This window comes from Artibeus jamaicensis, unplaced genomic scaffold (genome assembly GCF_021234435.1).
Source record: "Artibeus jamaicensis isolate MK-2021 breed Jamaican fruit bat unplaced genomic scaffold, CSHL_Jam_final contig_944, whole genome shotgun sequence".
Taxonomy (NCBI): domain Eukaryota; kingdom Metazoa; phylum Chordata; class Mammalia; order Chiroptera; family Phyllostomidae; genus Artibeus; species Artibeus jamaicensis.
Window position 1 is genome coordinate 4,208,328 of NW_026522020.1, and position 20,338 is coordinate 4,228,665.

Here is a 20,338-nt window from a genome sequence, read left to right on the forward strand (position 1 = left end):
CAGGGTGCACGGGGCTCGCTATGGGTTCCGGGCTGTGGTGGGGGCGGGCCGGTCACCTGCATCCCCGGGGGCGGGGCAGGAAGAGAACTAGGGAGGGGCCCGTTGGTCTAGGACAAAAGTTAACTCCCGCGTCGCTTCGTAAACGATGACTGGACACATTAGTGACACTGAACGCTCCTTGACCTGTTTCGTAAGAACGTGTGGCGGGCGAACCAGGCACCTCTGCGGAGTTTTCCTCATTGAAACAGGATCACGAGTAATCGCTCACTCAACCCTTAGACACCCTGTGAGCAAAGTACCGTCATCACTCCTGCTTTCGGGGGAGGAAACTGAGGCAGAGGAGAGCGTGTGTAGCGTGTGCAAGGCCAGCAGCCGGTTTCGGGCGGGCAGGGCCGGCCCTGGACCGAGCCAGTGCACTGCCCGGGGTCCCCTCCCTGCGGGAAGCGGGCACAGCAGCACTGACGGCCTCTTCCCACCCGACTCCGGCACTCTCCTCCGCAGGCCTCCTGCCCGTCTGTCTGCTGTTGGTCAAAGAGTCTTTTGTTCTGGGATCCTAATTGGGTAACTGGTTTCCTCCCAGGTGCGTGCAAGCCAGGTGGCTGACAATAGACTCTCCCTGCGGGCGAGTTCGGTGCTGTTCCGTCTCCTGACAGGCGAGTCCCGGCCTGTCCTGCGGTGACGATGACAGAGACACACAGACCCTGACTTGCAGGGCTGCCCCGTAGTCTTTGCTGGTTCCCTAGGGGCAGGACATCGAGCTGAGGAAGAGACGGTACCATCAGGGCCCCGGTAACAGCGCAGCAGTGGGGGTCCCGGAGCAGGTGAAACCTGTGACTGCTGCCGATCCATCTCCATGTCCAACCCGACACTCGGCCTCAGACCGAGTTCAGCGAAAGAGTTTGTAACGACAGGGACAAACCCCGGAGTATTCCCGTGCCCCACGGTGATGGTTTTTTAACAACAACAGCAGAAGGGTAAGATCCCATTCAAAGCAGAAATTAGGGATAAAGGAATAAGCAGCACCCCCTCCCCAAAAGTAATACCACATTGTAGGTCAACTGTAACTGAAAAATAAAAAAATTTAAAAATATAAAGTATTTTCTTACATTAAAATAAAAAGAAGAAATAAGCAGGACCTATACAAAGAAAGTATAACAGCCCTGGCTGGTGTGGCTCAGTGGACGGAGCACCAGCCTGTGAACCAAGGGTCACTTGTTCAATTCCCAGTCAGGGCACATGCCTGGGTCCCCGGTAGGGGGCGCTCAAGGGGTAACCACACATTGCGTTTCTCTCCCCCTCTTTCTCCCTCCCTTCTCCTCTCTCTAAAAATAAATAAATAAAGCATTTTAAAAAAAGGAAAAGTATAACAGTATTATTGAAGGACATATCCGATTTAAAAATGGAGACAGACCTACCTTGTTTCTGAATGAGAAGACTTCCTGCTGAAAAGATGTTAATCGATCCACAGATAACTTATAAACACAATGTCACTCAAATAAAATCGCAGCTCAGGGAGAAGGTCCGTTTAAAGTTCACCTGGAAGAATAAACAGTGTGACCACACAGGCAGGTTTCGAAAAAGAATCCTGAGGGCGATCTTCAACCTTTCCTGGAGCCTGGGGACTCTCTGTGCGAACGGAATCTCACCTCCCTGTTTGGAGACTTCCAGCGGGTCCCTCGCTGCCTCCTGAGTCGAGTTCAAGCTCCTTCACCTGAGTACTGTTTGTTCGTCGGTGTGCTTTCGAGCGTCTTACGAGACCCGAGGGAGTCCCAGGAAGCGGCGCGGCCCCCAGGGCCCTCCCGCAAACAGAGCAGCTCTTCTCTGTCTTGCGGCTCCTTCCCGTCTTGGTCTGGAAGCAGGTTTTTCCGTGATCACAGGCACGACGCAGGTGTCGAGCACTCAGACACTGAAAGCTTGGCTTTCGCAGTAGCAAGGAGGCAAAGCCCAAATTATGGGCTTGGAGGTGGGCAGCCGCCTGGGAGGGGGCGAAGCTGGTGAGGGCCCGAAATGCTGATGGAAGCTGGAAACCTCACCCAAGCTAATTAAGTGACACCAGGCTGCCCCCGGCCTCCCCAAACCTGTGTGTAGACGAACCCCAGAGCCCCTCGTCTTGCAGGAAAGGTCCCCTGTACTTCAGAATAACCCACGCAGCATCTTCATGCTGGACGGGGCTCCCACCGTCACCTGCCGTCCTGTCTGGTGGCCGTGTCTGTCCCATTTCACACAGGAAACTGGAAGAGGGCCCCTGAGTGCCTCGAACTGCAGGCTAGGAAGTGTCGGAGCAGGGGCTCCAAGCAGGTGTTCTCTAAACCTCTGCTTTGGTGCTGGGAGGACTTAATGTTCAGTCCCTGCCTTCTCTGCAGGGGATTCACCCCCGGATTCACCCCGAGTGCCGTTCAGTTTCCCTGTTGGCCGAGGGTGCTGCGGGCGCTGTTTAAGTTCAGATGATAAAGTCCTGTGCCCCCCACACTTCCTTCCTTCTCTGCAGGGGCCATGCAAGTGGCCTCCCACCATCAGGTCTCCGACATCGTTGCTTCCAGCCTGCCTGTGCGATCACACCCTTGGCCTTGGCATGGCCGAGTGGACCCTGAACCTCAGCTCCCTTCCCACCCTGGGGCCCCCTCCACTCCCCAAGGGTGGGACGCTCTGCCTAACGGCAGGAAGTACGGGGCCTGGCGATCTTACGGGATGAAAAAAGGGGGCCCCCGAGGTAAGGCCTGGAGTTGGAGTGCTCCCACCTTGGCCACGAGCTCTGTGCAGGTCTGTCTGCAGTTCGAGGGACTTACCTGCACCAGCTTGCAAGTCAACCTCCTTCTGCAAGGTGGGCGCCCAGGATGAAGGCCAGTGTGATCCAAGTAGCTGAGGTCAAACCCCGGCTCAGGAGAAGCCCTGGAAAGCTGTCCCAGGCTCAGGGCCACGCCCTGCATCCATCAAAGGCGGGAAAGCTGCCCAGGGAGGTGAGGGCGGCGATCCAGCTCCTTTAATTGACCTTCTGCTGGTCCTCCGAGATGACGTGGTCAGGAGTGGCTATTTGATCTCCAGTTATTCCAGAATTTCTACTCGCAGGCTAGACATCTCTCTCCAGACTGCCGTCCCTTGCTCGTCCTCCTACTTCCCTGGACGGCCGTCCGAAGCCATCGTTTTCCAAAGGTGAGGGCTCTGTGTTCTGCGTCAGTGTCTTCGGCAAAGGTGTCAGTCTGTCAGGCAAACTGGGGGTGAGGAAGGTGCTGGTGACTGGACTCTGGTGATGGACGGCTGTTCTTTGAACTCTGTTTCGGGGCCGGGCACAGAGGGGGCCCCTGAGACGTGCTGTGGATGTGTGTTTCCCACTCTGCTCTGAAGTGAGCCCTAGTCTCTCTTCCTGCAGAGAATTCCTTCTCCTGGAAAGGTCGCTACGGCGACGCCCCCGGATTCACCCCGAGTGCCGTTCAGTTTCCCTGTTGGCCCAGGGTGCTGCGGGCGCTGTTTAAGTTCAGATGATAAAGTCCTGTGCCCCCCACACTTCCTTCCTTTTTCTTTGAAATCCTCGTCCCAGGATATATATGTATTGATTCCAGAGAGTAAGGAAGAGAATGAGAGAGACGGACGGACGGACGTTGGTTGGCTGCCTCCTGTATGCGCCCTAACCAGGGACCGAACCTGAAACCTAGGCCGGGGCCCTGACTGGGAACCGAACCCACGGCCTTCAGGTTTGTGGGATGATGCTCCAACCAACGCAGCCCCTACAGCCAGGGCGCCACTTCCTTTCCAGGAGTGGCCTCTGTCAGTCACGTCAGCAGACGGGTTGGTTTCTGGGCTTCCCGAGCAGCCAGGAGAGTGTGTTTCCTAGATCCGACCGTCAGGAAGCTGGGGCCTCCCTGCAGCGTCGCCCCCGTCGGTGGCAGGGTCACTGAGGCCACAGCGAGGAAGAGGGCGAGGGTCAGGGGAAACGTTGCCCTCACCTTTCACTCGCTGTGTTCCACTCCCGTTCGCCTCTGGTCGGCGGGGCGCTCTGTCTGCTGGTGGGTACAGTTGTCGAGAGTAAAGCTACTTCCCCCAGTCACTCTCTGGGTCCAGGTATTTTAAACGGGCTGTTCTGGCAGCGCGGAGACTTTTTCTCCGAACCCTGGTCCAGCTGGGGGACTCAGAGTGGCGCTGCAGAGCGGGCAGTGCAGACCGGGTTAGGGGCGCAGCCGTTTTGTAGTTTCAGAAAGTAACTAACTTTCAGAAAGTGCACGTTCCCAGTCTGTTGTGTTCGTGGAAAATGGAACTGCTTCTCCCAGGGACGCCATTCCTGGGCGACCTGACCTCGGGGCCGTCCCCGTGCTGGCCCTGCTCCTGCCTCCAGGCTGCCGGAGCTGGGGGGTGGGGACAGGGGTGCGTCTGACCTCCAGGGCTGCTGTGGACTCACTCCTGGGCACTTTGGAGGTGAACTCGATTCCAGAGGAGAGCGCATTACAAACCGGTTTGGGTGCGGGTCGGGTCTCGCCTTGTGGCAGCGTTTCCGGGGTTTTCCTGAACACACAGAGAACGGGCTCTGCTCTGGTCCCGAAGGCAGTGGCGCACCCCCCCCCCCGGGCCGGGTCTGGCGGCTCCGTGACCGGTCCTTCTGTTTCCGTCCCACGGTCCCTGCTGCACTCTGTGCTTCTGGTCACCTGTCCTCTTCCGGCCGCTTGGCTTCCTCCCGCCATTTATCTCAGAATCCCAAAGGTCCGTACGCGCCTGCCGTGCCCTAGTCAGGGGTCTCTCTCAGGCCCCTTCCCCACCCCCGCTTCACTTCCTTCCCTCTCCTTTGACTCCTGTCTCTCGACCTCCACACGGCTCGGCTCAGAGGGGTCTTCCCCACCCTTACAAAAGCACGGGCCAGTGAACCAATCCCCACGCACCCCACGCCCTCCCCGAGCCCTGCCTCCTTTCCTGCTGCAGTTCACAGCGGCCCGAACCACCAAGCGTGTGTCATTGTAGCATTTGAACATGGGGTGCAGTGCTCACACCAGCCTGCGGGGGGCGCCAGGGAGCCCTGGCTGCGGGGAGTCGGTTTCTGTCCCCGTCACCACCCATCCGCCTTGGCTTGTCCCCAGCACACCTCTAACCCCTTCCATGTGCGCATCCAAGGCTGCCTCTCCCCCAGGCCTGCGGCTGTCTCCGTCACCTTCTTCCAGCAGGTCATACTCCTGCGACTGAGGTGCCCAGGGCCCCCACCCGCTTCCTGCCACCCCCTCAGACTCAGGGAGAACCAGACTCCCCCTCGCCCCCTTCCTTGGAAAAACCAAGGGGATTTTTTTTTAACTCCAGGAAATGAAAAAGAATTTGGTGAGTTGCTGGGTGCTGCGTAGTCATGCAAAACCAATAATACTAATTCCTAAAGATGTGCCAGTTTTAAAGATTGTATTTACTTATGTTTTTAGAGAGGGGAAGAGAGGGAGACAACAATTGATGTGTGGTCGCCTCTCATGTGCCCCCAACTGGGGACCTGGAGAATTGAACCCGTGGCCTTTTGATTCACAGGCCGGCACTCAATCCACTGAGCCACACCAGCCAAGGTGATGTGGGCTTTTAAGACAGAGTTTTCATTCTAAGTTGCTACAGAATATGAAACATGTGAGATCAGTGAGGGTCTGTGATGACCTGTTGAAGTTCTTATTTTATTAGGAGAGGTTGTCCCTCCATCACCATTTATAAAGAGGTAAGAACGTGCCTCCATCCCAGAAGAGCCCCCTCCCCATCTGGGAGGAGGGCAGAGGGCGCACAGGGTCACGGGCAGCCTCAGGGAGGAAGCAGGGCGACGCCCGGCACCGGGCGTGTCCACTGAGCAGCGCTGTTTCCGGCTGGATTTGAGTTCCCTGTTGCTTTGCAGCATCTCACTCCGGGATGCTCTGTCCACTGGAAGTGGTCAGCACCCTGGCCTGAGGGTCAAGTTCACCTTGGTCCTGAGCTGGGCCGGCTGACCATGGGGTACAGCCTTCTCTGCTGACGGCAGGCAGGGGCTGGTTCCCCCAGCTGGTGCCCCCGTCAGTGGCCCAAGTCCTCCTGGGTGTGGGCACTGCTTCGCCAGAGCCCCTGGTCCAGACTGAGCCCAGGGAGATGGCTAAGGACACTGCCCCCCTCCCCCAAGCCTGCCTGTTGACTGTTGGCTCCCAGTGAGGACCCCTGGCTGGCTGGGTGGGGGGAGGGACAACTCGTTCAGGCCGTGCCCTGGATGCTGAGCACGTAGGACTTCTCGTGGGGATTTTGGTTGAAACCTGCTTCACTCTTCGACATCCAGCCTGTCTGTGCAGACAAGTCACACAACTCCTGTGGGCGTCACTGTGTGTGTAAGATGCTTTGTGGGCTGAAGGGCACTGTGCAGATCTGGGCGATTATGTCACAGACACCTTTATAATGTGAAGGGTTTTGATACTAGTCAAAAGGATCCACAAAAAGTAATAATAGCCCTTCTGTTTGCAGAAGGAACTTAAAGAAGTTTATTCTGCCCTCATCAACATGGCTAGTGATTCATGGAAAACATGTACGGCTGTGACTTAGAAGAATGGTTTCATGTCACTCGTCTGAGTAATGGGGAGGCCTGGCGGGAGCCACTGGGGCCCGCCCCCGGCTGCCTGCTGCTCTGCTCAAGGGCTTCTGGACGGGCTTGTCTCTGTGGCTGCAGCGCCGAGCGCTAAACCGCAGCAGGAGGCGAAGCTGGTGAGCCTAGCAACCCAGCAACACGGTGGAGACCAGCAGCCCAGCTTGGGTGTGGCCCTGCACTGGCGACATGCTCTGGCGTCTGCGGGTGAGCTAGGATCCTCGTGTTCCTAAAACAAAATGAGGCCGTTCTATTTACTTCTTGCTCCTTCCTTGAGAAAGAAATTGAGTTTCTGCATAGAACCATATTGTACATCAGAGAAGCGCTTTTTTTTTTTTTAATTTGGGACATTGCACTTTTGTTGAGAGGCACAGCATGAAGGAGTTTAGGGGTGCCCAAGACAGCTGGCTCTCCCCAAAACTCAGGCCCTTCTCAGCGCAGAGTTCTGGATTTCAATAGCAACTGTGCATTTACAGCTCATTCACCACCTGGCAGCCTGGAAGGGGCTGGAAATTCAGAGTCAACCTATCAGAGGTGGCATCCCGCCCAAAAAGACCTGCGCCGTTGACCTCATGGGTTCTTACATATGTCCTTATATGTAAGGACCCTGAGCCCTGGCTGGCACAGTCCAGGTCACCTGCTCCCTGAGCCCCTGTTCCCCGCCTCCCGGCCATGCTGCTCTGACCAGGTGACAGCGCCCGGGCCCCTTCTGCTGACCTTCTTGAGGATGGAAATGGGGGCTCTCGTCTGGTTTCTTCTCACCAGACACTCTCAGGTCGCTTTCACTCTGTCTTCTTCAAGGCGGAGGGTGTGTGTTATTCTGCCCAGCCGCCTCGGAGCTGTGAGCACTGAGATGAACATCTTGTGCCTGTGCCCCACACCGCCCCCCCCCATTTCCCAGTCTGTTCACACAGCCACACCCCTTCCTTTGGCTTCTTAGAGGACTTTCCACAGACTGAGTGTATAGGTTCCGCCACTCAGTAGTCATCATCGCAGTGGCCTTGCCCTCAGTGAGAAAAGAAAAGGCCTCCCCGGCAGGTGGCTGCCTTGCGGGACCCTCTTCCTGAGAGAGCTGCTCACACCAAAGTGGGCGGAAGGCGGCCAGGCCTCTGCGTTCTGCTGTTGGCCCGCTGGCTGCAGCGCAGCACCAAGCAGCGCGGACTCGGCGCTCCCCACGCCCAACAGCTGGCCCTCAGCCCGTGGGCTGACTCGGCCAGGCACCAGCGTGGCTGGGCTGAAATGGGTCAGAACGTGGCCGCCTCCCGTCCAGGACGGTGACTTTCCACTGTGTCCCCAGGAATTTTTAAATCGTGCCGTAACCAACTATTTGGTCAGGGGCACCGACCTTTTTCCTGTGGTTCGTCAAATTAAAAAATGGCAACAGCCAACACAACCGTAGCAGCCTGGTGTGAATGAATCAAAATGATAGCTTATTTTTTGTCAGATCAGCAAAAAATGTATTTGGGGTGTGCCACAGAATTTCGGTAATTCCTTTGTGTGCTGCGAGATGAAAAGGCTGGAGCTGGCAGGTCCTGAAGCCTGTTGGACGAACGGCAGTTCCCTCCGACAGGCCACCGCTCAGCGGGGTGAGGACTCTGGGGCACCCGGGGGTCATTGTGTGGCTGGTGCCACCGGCCCGCTCCTGCATTGAGCCGACTCGGCCGCTTCTTCCTCCTGCACCCTTGGCTCCTGCAGCTGCGCCCCCACCCCCCAGCTTTTGTGGGGTCTCTGGGCTTACTTTCCTTCCTGGGCTGCCCACTCTGTCCAGGCCATCCCACTGTAACCATTGTCGCCAGCGTCCTTCCTGCTGTGGGCAGGAAGGCCTGGGCGCATGGGGTGGGGACATTCCGGGAGCAGAGGGAAGGGTGTGGGCTCAGAGGCGGCAAGGCAGGTGTTGGTTTGAGGATTCAGGGGCTAGGGGGTCTGTGTGCCCTTGGTGTGTCTTTGTCCCTCCGTGTCCCAGGGGCACCACCACAACCCGCAGGGCTCAGTGACACTCCACACACAGGCGACTTGCTCAGGACGCCCCCAGTAAGCGTCAGACAGGAACCAGACCAGATGGCTTCAGGGCAGAGCTCACTTAACCGCCCATCACGGCTTGGCGCTGGGCTCACCCGAAACCTGCCGAATTTCTCACAGCACCCACTCTAACCCTTTACCCCACCTCTTTTCTGTCTCCTCCGTCAAACCTTCGGTCCCCCAGAGCCTCCTCTGCTCTCGGCCTTCCCCAGCCCACTCCCCACAGCTCGTGGGAAAGGGCGTGCGGTCCACAGTCGGCAGATCCAGTGCTTACAGGTTACAGAGAATTAGGTTCCGGGGGGCAGGGAGGGGGAAATGGGGGGGGAGCGGTGACATTTGAAACATTCACGTGTGACTTTGTGGTCTCTCAAGGCTGATTTGGGAGCAGCCTTTGCGAAGAACTAGGTCAAGCGGTTCTGGTGAAAGTTCCCCTTTGGAGGCGGGGAGATGGTTATTCTGAAATGAGCCTCCAAAAACGTGTCCCGGAAGAGGGGCCGAGAGGGGTCGACACGACCTCCCGGCCTGGCCAGGACAGGTTGATATTCTGATGAATGTCACAGTGTCATCAGGGGCTTCTGCCCGGCCCGAGCGAGCTCCGGCAACGTCCCGCTGCTTTGTTGGCTGGACTTTTAATGAACGAGAGGCGCGCATCCTGTGGCTGGAGGAGGGCGTGCGGGGAAGTTGGGTCCCCTTCCCAGCGCCGGAACGACTCCACCCGGCGCCCTGCCCTCCCGGACGGGCCCTGGACCCTGCGGCCCGGCTGTGAGCCACCAGATCCGCGCCGAACCGCTGGCAGCTGCCTCCGTTCCTGCGCGGGGATTCTGATGGGGAGGGGGGCGCGGGGTACACCGGCCTCGGACTCTCCTTCTCACCGCCCGGGCCGTCCTGGAAGCCGGCCCCTTCTCCGGGTGACGCGTTAACGGGCCGGCAGGTGCTGCTGGGCTCGGCTGAGATTGCCAGGCCCGCCCAAGTTCAGTTTGGCCCGAGTTTCGAGGAGGCTGCTGGGCTGCAGTGGCAGGAGCCGGCGGCGCGGCGGCCGTGGCGGGAGCCGGGATGGTGGGGGAGGGGAATAAAGGAGGCGCTCGCCCCGCCCCCACGCAGGCCCCGCCCCCAGCAGGCCGCACACCCCTCGCCTCGGGTTCCCGCCCGCGCCTCTGGCAGGGTCGGCTGGGGTCTGCTTTCCCACCGCTTTCCAGTGGGACCCGAGGGGGTTGGGCGGTGATTAATAACCGCGGAGATGGGGCACGCGCAGAGGACGGAGGGGGGGGGGTGGAGCGCAGACAGGGGGCGTGCCCTGGAGAGGCGGGGCTAGGGGAGGGGCCCTGGGTGGGCGGGCGGGGCCCTGGGTGGGTGGGGCGGGGCGGAACCGTTGGGGCGCTACCCTGCACGCCCGGCCCGCGCCCGGCCCGCTCCCCGCTCGGAGGGCCGGGGCCACCTGCGCCACGCCCCTGGGCCGCGCCCGAGCCGGGAAGCGGGGAGCGCGCCTCCGCCTGGGGAGGGGCGAGTCCGGTGCCGGCGCGGGCCTGTCCCTGAACCGGAATCCGCCGCGCTGGGCATGCGGCTGCGCTGAGAGCCTGAGCTCGCGGACCGAGAGCCCGGCGCTCCCCGAGGTTCTGGCCTGGCTGTGCGAGGAGGTGGACGGGCAGCGGGCACCATGACCAACCCGGCGACCGCGCAGAACAAGGAAATAGACTGCCTGAGTCCAGAAGCTCAGAGACTGGTAAGAGGAAAACCCAACAACTTCGGCGCTGACGGCGAACGTTTGGTCCTGGTTGATGTTCCAGGTCCAGGGCACTAGGCACCTTCGGCCGCAGGCGTCCGTGCCTGGTGCGCTCTGGGGCGGGCTCCACCTGGCCGGGAGCCCCTCTTAAGTGAACGTTCCCACGCGAGGTCGTGCGGGTGGGAGGGGCCCTGCAGTTCGTGTCTCCGTGCGCGCTGACCCCCCTGGGCAGAGGGCAGGTTTCTCGGGACGCCGCCCTTCCCAGGGCCGCTCCCCTGTGCCTGCGCGCGGCTCTGCCCAGCTGGGTGACTGGGCCTCTGAGGCCTGAGACCTGCGCGTCGTCCAGAGTCTTAGAGGGAACTAACTATTCGTTAGGTGTTTTGCGAAGGACAGCGCCCAGGAGGAGCCGGTGCCCGGAGCCAGGCCCCCAGCCTGAGAGCGGCAGCCTGTGGCGGGGAGGGGGGGTTGCCTCAGAACACTGCTCCAGTGCCGCACCTTCCGGCCTCTGGGGGCTGAGCCGGCTTCCCCACCTCCCCCAGCACCCCAATCTCCACATAGACTTGGGCTGGTCCCCTGGGGCCTTGTGGGTCTGGACAGGGTCCTGCAGGATTTCACAGTCACCGGCTTAACACCCGTGGGCGTGGGATAGTTTGGGTAAAACTGGGCGGGGGTGGGGGCTCTGTCATTTCCCGTTGCCATGCAGCTTGGTCGATGGGAATGTCTAAGACAAAAAGGTGCATCTGGGGAAAGAAACACTTTGTGAAGTGACCACTGCAGAGACCCCGACTTCCACTCCACCGGGCCTTGGTGGGAAGTCGGTAAAAGTGGGGTCCCAGAACTCTCACTCCTTCGCCAGGTGGGAATTAGTGAGCACCTGCTGGGTGTCGGGGGAGAATCCGAATGTAGAGACTGCCTGACCTTGGAGGTGCTTAGCTGTAGGCGAGCACCAGAGAGGGGGAGACGTGGGCTGCGATGCGCTCCCACTTGAAAGCCACCTCCCGGGGTTTGGGGTGGGATTTCCATGTCCGCGATGTTGTGCTGCCTGTGAGACCTCGTCTCCTCCGTGGTTTCCAGGGGCCTGGGAGCCTGCAGAGAGACCCTGGGCTCCCCACCAGGGGCGCCCCGGGAGGAGGGAGGGCAGAGTGCTGCCAAGGGAGGTGGGCGTTCCGGAGGAGGAGCCTCGATGGCCAGGGCAGGGCCACACAAACCCCGGGCTAGATGGCGCTCCGAGGAAGGAACTCGGGGCAGGGACTTTCTGAAGGAGGAGAGCCAATGCAAGGGGAGCAAGGACGGGAGGGAGGGAGGGGACTGTCCATCTGCGGGAAGAGCAGAAACAGTGCCCGCTCCCAGGACCCTTCACTTCACCCTGGGGTTGGGTCTGGCGGATGTGCGTGCGTGCTTCACAGAATCGGGGGAGGGGCAGTCTGGACCGGGTTCTGATTGAGAGCACTGGTGGCCCCCCACCCCCCAGTTCAGCGATTTCCATCCGTGGGCCACAAGAATTTTCACAGCATGGGACGCCTGGTTGGGGGTGCTGGCCCCTTTCCCCTTAGATCGTCAAATTAAAAAGTGACATCAGCCAACACAGCAGTAGCTGCCTGGTGTGAGTGAATCAAAACGACTTACCTATTTGTCAGCAAAAAATGTAATGTCTGTTTTTGGTGTGCTGCAGAATTATAGTGATTAGTTTATGTGTGCCCTGAGATGAAAAGGGTTCAGAATTGCTGCCCCACCAATCCCAGAACCCAGGAAGCTCTAAAAACCAAAAGTGGTTGCTTGTGTGTGTGTGTGGGGGGGGGGGGTTGTGGCAGAATTCATGGAGCAGCAAGACCTGCCCTGACAGGCCTGCACCCCCTCATGCCCCGCCCCCCGCAGCCCCGCTCAGGGCTCGAAGGGGGGCTGTTGCAGGGCACTCGCTGGGTGCACCCCAGCACCTCTCTGAGATGGGGAGCTGTTGAATTCTGAAACACACTGGCTCCCAGGACTCCCAGTATGAAATCGGAACCTGTAGGGGGCTTTTTTTAAAAAACTAAATAATAGCAAAATCGCTTTGGGAGGTGGAGGGGGGGCAGAGGTTAAGCCGGCCTCTGCTTGGTGAGGGGAGTGGTGTCCTTGGAAGGAAGTGTGCTCAGTGGCCAGATGGAGGTGGGGTGCCTTGGAAGGGTGTCACCCCGTGGCCACCCTGGGCATTTCACACTGGTCTGTGTCACTTGCGTTCTGTGTGAAGTGAGCCCGTTGCCCTGGAAACAGGCGCCCCCCCATGGGGATGGAGGCCGGGGCCTCAGCAGTGCCGGAGGAGGGCGGGGGTTGGCCTTGCCTGGACAGGAAGGAAAGCGGGACCAGAGCAGGAGCCCAGGCTCCTCCCACGACCCTCAGCGCAGCCCCGGAGCTGCCCAGGAGGACTGTGCAGAAACCACACATTTATCGAACTTGCGTAACTTCCCATGTGTGACATGGTTGTGTCACCTGTGGTTGCTTTCCACACACTGACTGGCACAAACTGACAAACACCAGTCCTGTCTGCTGGAGAGGTTGTCCGGGCAGGGCGCCGGCCCGGTCCCCAGCTCCCGCCTCAGGTGTGTCCCCGAGCCCAGGTCCTGGGTCTCATCACGCTGGCAAAGGTCGGGGGCTCAGGTGGCGGGCCCTTGCCCGCAGGACGCTCAGCCAGATATTTTGAGCCCTGGGACCACATGGTTCGTTTCCTCCAGCGTAGTTAAGGCACAAAAACCCCGAGGGAGGTGTTTTCTCCCACGTTGAGAGGGCCCCGCCAGAGCAGAGGTGAAGGTCGCATTTCACGCTCTCTCTACAAGTTAGTTTCTGTTCGGCCTGAGCTAATGTCACAGAGCGGAAGCCTGCTTAGCAAAAAGTTTTCAAGCCTGTGTAGTCTACACTGCACTTATGCTGAGCACAGGAAATCCAGCTGTTTACAAGTGCAGAGCTCTGTTCTCTCGAAGTTGGTTGGAGTTTTTATTACCTACCAGAGTGAGGCCTTATCTCGATTCTGCAGAACCTCCAGGCTCAACTCGGTGCCCTGCGTTTGCTCCTCAAAAGGCAATGTTCAAGAGGCCTGCCTTATCCCCGAGAAATCGGGCCTGTGACTCAGAGGGAGAGCGTGATGACTAGTTGGTTACTCATGTGCCAAAATCTCCATCCGTGTTCAGGAGTTGGCAGCTCGAGGCCCGGGAGGCGGGGGTTACTGGCCTGTTGAGAAGAGGAGCCTGGTAAGCTCCGCTGTAAGGAGCACGAGGGGGAGGCTGGAGAGCGCCTTGTCACCTCCTCTTCTAACTCCGAGCCTCCCAAAGTTTAGTTTGCTTTTTTGAATGAACAAGCTTATTATTATGACTGAATTCACTGAGACTTTCAGTATTCAAACTATCCAGATAAACTCCAGTGAATTAACTTCCTTCTCCTAAGTGGAAGCATTCTGCTGACCACCCCCAAGCCTCAGCCAAACTGCAACACAAAGGAACCCAAAGCAAACACACCAGACCCCCCTCCCCCTTCTCCCCCCTCCCCAGCAGCTTGCTGCTGCTGCTGCTTAGAGGTGGCGGTGTGTTCTGACCTCCTTCATTCATGGGGGTGAGCCAGCAGGGCTTCGGGTGGTTCTCTCCTTAATGCTGTAACTTGGTAGCTTGAAAGCAGTTTCACTTTGAATTTAAAGAGCAACTGCTTTGTGGCAAAGACGTAATTTATCTTCAGTTACTGTGATGAGCATTTCCTTTTAGTTTTAGCCACAATGTTTCATTCGCACATTTGTGTGATGGAATCAGTGAAAGCAGCCCTGGTCCTGAAAAAGGCCCGTGGGCTTGTGGCCCCGGGGCCGGTGAGGAGTGGGCCGGCCCACCCCTGCCCGAGCTCTCCCTGCAGGTCCTGCCTGAGCTGAGTCCACACCGCTGCAGCACTGGTGGCCGTGGGTAGCGTTTCCGTCACCCCATGCCCCACCCCTTGTCACCCTCTTTAGCATTTCCTGTGGGCGTCTTCCCCGGCGCTGGCGGTCACTGCATCTCCTGAGAGGGCTCGGTTACCCCCACTGACAGATAAAGAGGAAACTGAGGCTCAGAAGGGCCGGGGACTTCCCCAAGTGCACACAGCTAGCAGGCCTCTGAGCTGGCTCGGCCAACCGTCCCCAAGGGGACAGTGCCCCGGGGGCAGGAAGCGGCTGTCGGAAGCTCCTCTCCTTGCAGCCCGGGCCTCACGGCCCAGGGTGACGGCAAGGGTTCCGTTTCACTAGGACAGCCCCTGCAGACACAGTCCTTGCCCCCGAGCACCTCTCGAGAAGTGTTCATCGTGTAAATGTTTCATTTCTATTTCTGGTAGTTTGCAAACTTTTCAGAAGGAGAGAACAGGCAGTCTACCCGAGTTTTCTAAATAAGGAAGAGAGCACCAGAGACGGGGGGGGGGGTGGGGTGGGCATTTCTCTCCCATTCCTGGTACCTGCCTGATGTGCCCTGCTGGTCAGTGTCTGGTACACGGGGACCCCGGGCAGCCGAGCCTTGTCCCAGGTGCTGCGCGGAGCCCCTGCCCCACGCCACCCAGACAGACAGGCTCCTGGAGGCGAGAACGGATGGCGTCCGAGTCTCCCCTGGCCAGTTGCAGGGCTGACACAGGGACGCAGGGAAGGCGGCCAGTAGCCGAGTCCTGCAGTTGTGTCCTGCCCGACACGGGAACGTGTGGTGCTGCGGCAGAGCCGGCCTGACCCTGGGAAGGGGCCATGGCGACGCTCTGGCACCTGGAAGGGGTGGGGCCTGCGGGGAGACCCTGAGTGGACACGGGAAGGGAAGGGAGTGGAGCCCAGATGCCTGGGCAGCAGGGGACCTGTCCCCTGGGGAGCCTCACAGGTGAGCCATGCTGCTGTCACCTGCCAGCCACACGCACGGGTACAGGTGGCCGTCACGCTTTTGTCGGTCGCACCAGCATGTGGAGACTGTTGAAGGAATGGGGGCATTGGCTCCTCTCACAACAAAATTTAAATGTAGTGACAGCCACAGGGGGAGTTTATCTGCGTGGAGGCTGATTTACTCACCGGCAGGACTGCGCTGTGAAGCTCGAGCAGGTGAGTGTTCTAAGGCGTCGCACTTGGTAAGGTGGCATGAGTAATTTTGTCCCTGGGTGACGTAAGTTGGCTGTTTGGTATGTGGGGTACTTGGAAGGCATTTATTATTCTGAAAACAACGTCAGGAGAGACGCTGACTGGCTCAGCACACGGGTCCTGGCGCCTGATGTGGAGACAGCGTGTGAGCCCGTTCGTCCCAGGGCCTGGCGCCTGCCCCGTAATAAGGGCTGATGTTCAGGAGGGATTCGCTTTGCCCCAGCTCACGATGTCACCATTAGTGGTAGGGCCAAGACTGGGGGCGAGGTCTCGAGACCCTCTCTGGACAGTGTCCCTTAGCGGAAACTCCAGGCCAGGCCAAGAGGACGGGGCCCAGACAGAGGTGGCACCCACGGCTTCTTGGGCTGCTCCGTGGGGTCCCCCAGGAGCAGAGGACGGGCGCCCAGGGCACAGCCACGGCCAGCCTGGAGAGCTGGAGGCTCTTCTGAAGGCTGCCGTCCTATCACAGAATTCCATGATAATTTCAAATCATGAGTTCATTTTGGGGGAAACATAGCATTTTAAATAACCAGTTAAACTCTAGTCTTTGACACGTTGTCCTCCAGGTCTCCCAGTAACATCCGTGAAGGGTGGCTTGTTTATTTTATGGCAACACACTTTAAACATCTTTGCTATGAACCTGACATGAAATTCATAAGCCCTCACATCTACCCACGTACATAGTATCGGGTCGATAGAACGTTTAACTGTAACGTTGAAACGAAAGGAAGGTTCATTGCCACACTGGAGTGTGAATTTCGATACCTACGTGGTGTTCCTCACCAGAGGACAGATGCAGTTGTTGGACGGGCGCTTGGGTGAACCCGGGCCCAGCACCGTCGCCACAGAACATAGCCCGATACTGACACTGTCTTCGCACCCAAACAGCACGTGGGTGCAGCCGCCGGTGACGTGACATCCCGAAATGGTGACGAACTCTCGGGAAAGCTCCAAGCCAGACACACACACTCTCCCCTCACTCTCCTGCTCGGATGGCCAGTGCTCGGTGAGACCGTGCGGGCCGTGTTTTGAGTTCGTGTGCAGGCTGGAATCCGCTCGCCGGGCTGAAACTGATCGGGGGTGTCCTGTCTGCTTGAGGAGGCCGTAGGAAAGCGCCTCCTTGTTCAGGCCTGTCTCGGCACAGGGAGGTTGGCAGGCCGCGCCTTGCCCCTAAATGACATTAGTCTCCCCTCTGATCGCTGTCACCTCCCAACACACCCCCAGCCCCACAGCACTTCCAAATGCCCTCCTAAAGCTGCCACTCCCCCCACTGACCGCTGTCGTCCCCCTGGTGCCATATGACAGTCTCGGTCCTAAAGAGACGCCCCCTCGCTGGGGAACTTACTGTGACTGCCTGGGTAAGGGTGGGACTTTGAAAAGATGAGACTTAAGGACAACGGTCAAGTGCACAGTGGCAGCTGAGGGACCAGGGGGGTGGTGGGCACATGGCATCGAGGCCAGCAGGGGCTGCCGCTGGGCGCTGCGGGCCTCCAGTGCCCGCTCACAGCATCGTAGGCTGCCCCCCGGCCAGGCCACTGGGCCGCTCCGAATGGCGGACTATGTTTAGAATCGGCTGCATCCGAGGGGCTGGGGTTGGCATAGCAAACATAAGTCGGTGGCTGTGTCCACTTCCTGGAACCCTTCCACTTCAGGAAACGGACCACGGCGCAGCCTCACGGTCGCCGTGCCCAGCGCCGTCTGCTCCAGGTGGGACGCGTGTCTGCATCGCAAGTCACGGAACAGGGTCACGTGTGTGTTCTCGGGGTGTCAGGCTGCCGCATTGGCAGCTCTGTTCCTTTGTCACCACGGGGGAGACTCCCACGTGGGCAGAGGTCCCTGCGTGTTTCCCGTCACCACTCCAGGTGTCAGCTGGGTGACTGCCCTCTCACGAGAGCGAGCTTTAAGTCCCTCCCTCAGCTGCTCCGGGAGGCTGTAAACTATGCTTACGTCATGCGGCCGGGCAAAAAATAATTCCAGTTTCTCCGTTCTGCTCGATCGTACCACCTGGAGGCCGAGGCAAACGTGGACAGTCAGCACTGGAACTTCCTCCTGTCCCGCCCTGTCCCCTGCAGCTGCCAGATGCTCCTGTCCCCGACAGCCCCACATGGCGTCCTGTCCACTTGGACTCTGAGGCAGCACCCCAGGGAGACAGCCGTCCCCAGGGTCCCTTGTGGGTGTCCAAGGCCCTGTCACCTCTCCATGTCCCCAGCTGGTGTCTGTGATGTGAGCTGACAGTCCCCTCCCAAACAACGTGGAGAATGTCGCACCCAGCGCCACAGGTGGTCATTTGCATGAGGGTCACAGGCTGTGAGTGTCCCCTGGGCTCCGCAGAGCAGGGAGCTGGCTTCTGAGTGACTGTCGCCTCGGTGCCTTTCCAGACCCCAGGGCTCCCTCTGGGCAGGAGCAGGGGAGGGGACGTAACCAAAGCCCGTCGCGGCCCATTTCTGAGGTGTCGCTGTGGAGCGGGGGGCCCGTGCGCCCCTCCCGTGCCCCCGGCAGAACTGGGGAGCCCCTGGGTGCCGCTGCGGCGTCAACAGCAGAGAAAGAACTTGTTCCTGGACTGCGGGGTGGGGTGGCATAGGGCGCGGAATCCACACCATACCCAATCCCAGGGACGCTCCGAATGTCAGGACAAGTACAAGCAGAGCCAGGAACCCCTGAAGCGTGCGGGGCACCCAAAGACGTGAGTGGGTCTGCTTCCTGCCATACCCTTGTCCTCTCCAAGCAGTGGGGACTTGGGCCCCTGGGCCCCAGCATCCGTCCCGGTTCTGTTCTCTGAGGTGCACCACGTGGGCCCTCTGGGCAAATGCATAGGAACCCCAAGAAGGACACAGAGCCCAGTGGAATTGGGGCGTGGCAGTGCTGGGGACGCGTGTGGCCACCCCACGCTGGGGAGCATCTCCTGCTGCGCGGACCCTCCCCTGCAGGCAGGGCTGGGGACAGCCGCCCGCAGCCCAGCTGGCCGGCTGGGGACTGGGTGTGGCTGCCCGGGTTTCTCCTGGTTTCTCTCTCTCTAGTTCTGCTGGGCCTGACTCCACAGCCAGAGCGGGCCGTCCAGTTCCGGCAGGAGGAAAGCGCAGCCCTTATCTTTGGTGGAAGCTCTTATCTTCGGAATTCCTGGCGTGCAGGGCGGGTGGGACAGGACGGGTGCCTGACGGGAAAGGCCTGTGTCTGCCTGCTCAGCCATAGCCCTTGTCTCCTGCCCCTGTGAAAGCCACGTCTACTCTGCGGTTGGTCCGGAGCTACCGAGCACCAGCCCTCAGCACTGCTCAGGGGCCCATCACCGAAGTGACTGCTGCTGTGGCCACAGCTTCGCCACATGTCTCTGCAGCCGTCGTCAGGGGGCTGTGCTGCCCCAATAGGGCCGGTCATGGGCGGAGGGGGGGCAGGGCCCCCGTGGTGGTCTGTCTCCCTGGCCAGCCTGTGTGCCCCGTGGCCTGGACTCGGCCGGCCCCTGGGGGGCTGGCCTCCGAGTGCCCTGTCGGGAGGCCCTGGGGCCGGGACCCGGCTTCTGTGCCTTGTTAGCCCCGTCCCCCCTTGCCTTGCACGTGGGAGCACCGCCCTCTTTGCAGTGAAACAGAATGTAGCAGTGGCACTTTGGAGGCGGGGGCTCAGCTTTTTAGAATTGTAATGAAACAGCTTAGTGCTAAGTGGTGTCTTCATCATCGTCTCCCCCTGCTCCCCATGTTGCCCAGGTCTCTAAGGCTCTGTGTACCGGATTCAGGCCAGCACTGGAGGGGCCCTGGGGAGGGGCGGGGAGTGTCCCCTGTAAGGGGCATTCCCCTCCCACGGGGCTGGTGGTCCTGAGAAAGCCAGGGGGCCTGGACCTCATCAGTGTCGGCGGGGCCCTCCTGGGTCAGCACCTCCCTGGACTCCAGCCGACCCTGCAGGCGGCACCAGAACGGGGTGGAGAGGGGCACGGCGGGGTGCACTGGCAGGGGAGGGGACACAGCCCTGCAGCTGTCTGAGCCACCGAGCCCTGGCCACCCTCTGGCAGGAGTGAGCCCAGGCGCCTTCATCTCCTCCCTCCGCCCCCCCTTGTCTCCCTCCTTCTTTCCTTCAAAAAAGTTTGCAGTTTATTTGAAAACTGTCAAACAACCCAGACGTAGGTGGGGTGACGGAAAGCAGAGGCCCCACACTTGAGCGATGGCTGCCCCACCCCCAGGCTCTGACTGGGGGTCTGCTGGAGGCTGCGTCCCCTGCATCTCTGACAGGCCCGGCTGAGGCGCCTCTGCTGGGAAGGACAGTGTGACACCTTCACTGTGGAGAGAGCCCCGCGGCCCCAACAGCTGTGGCGCACTGCCCGGAGGCCCCCTCCCCTCCCCACTCAGGTCATGTTTCCGCAAATCCGGCATCTCACCCTCCGGCATCAGAGAATAGGTCTCAGAGGGGCGGCACCCGGCAGAGGAGGCGGGGCTCGGCACCCAGCGCTCCACCCCTTCCTGATCCCCGTGAGGGGACTGTGGGGCTGAGGGCCCCAGGCTGCGTCTCCCAGGGCGGGCCCTGCGGGCAGTGGGAGCAGCCTGGGGCCCGGGGAGCTGTGCCCTGCGGACCAGAGCCTGAGGTCGGAGAACCGGCTGGGGGTGAGGTCAGCAACGGGGCTGCAGGCTTCTCCAGCAGGAACTACTACCAATTGCTGACTCCGGTCGGGGAGTGTCCATGGTCTTGTTTCTAAACCTTCTTCTGGAGCCCTGAGCAGTTTATACAATACTTTGTCCCCCGAATTCCATAAATCCATCTACGTCCCTCTATCTGTTCTCACCTCCCATGAGGTTGGGGGAGGGGTAACACAGAGGCTGTGCTCCAGGGTCTATCCAGGTGGCAGCCAGGGGGGTGGGGTGGGGAGGGTGGGGGTGGGGGCAGGGCTTCTTCTCCACGGTTGGCTCCTGGGACGTCCCTGGAACCTGGAGCCGGGGACCTCCGGCAGTGGCCTCACAGCTGTGCGTCATCCTCGGTGGAGGCCCAG

The 20,338-nt window shown here is 60.0% G+C and overlaps 1 protein-coding gene across 14 annotated transcripts in view; it reads left to right on the forward strand.

Moving 5' to 3' along the window:
• The window catches only part of LRRFIP1 (LRR binding FLII interacting protein 1), a 104,634-nt gene that overhangs the window by 25,629 nt on the left and 58,667 nt on the right, over positions 1-20,338 (forward strand). Inside the window, exon 1 of one of the 14 annotated variants that reach the window (XM_053655283.1) lies at positions 9,945-10,283. The exons of 12 other annotated variants lie outside the window; for them this stretch is intronic. In XM_053655283.1, coding sequence (XP_053511258.1) covers positions 10,218-10,283 — 66 coding nt within the window. In that variant the 5' untranslated portion in view covers positions 9,945-10,217. Of the gene's footprint in view, positions 1-9,944; positions 10,284-20,338 lie in introns of those variants that run through there. One more of the 14 variants, XM_053655293.1, reaches the window with a different exon arrangement.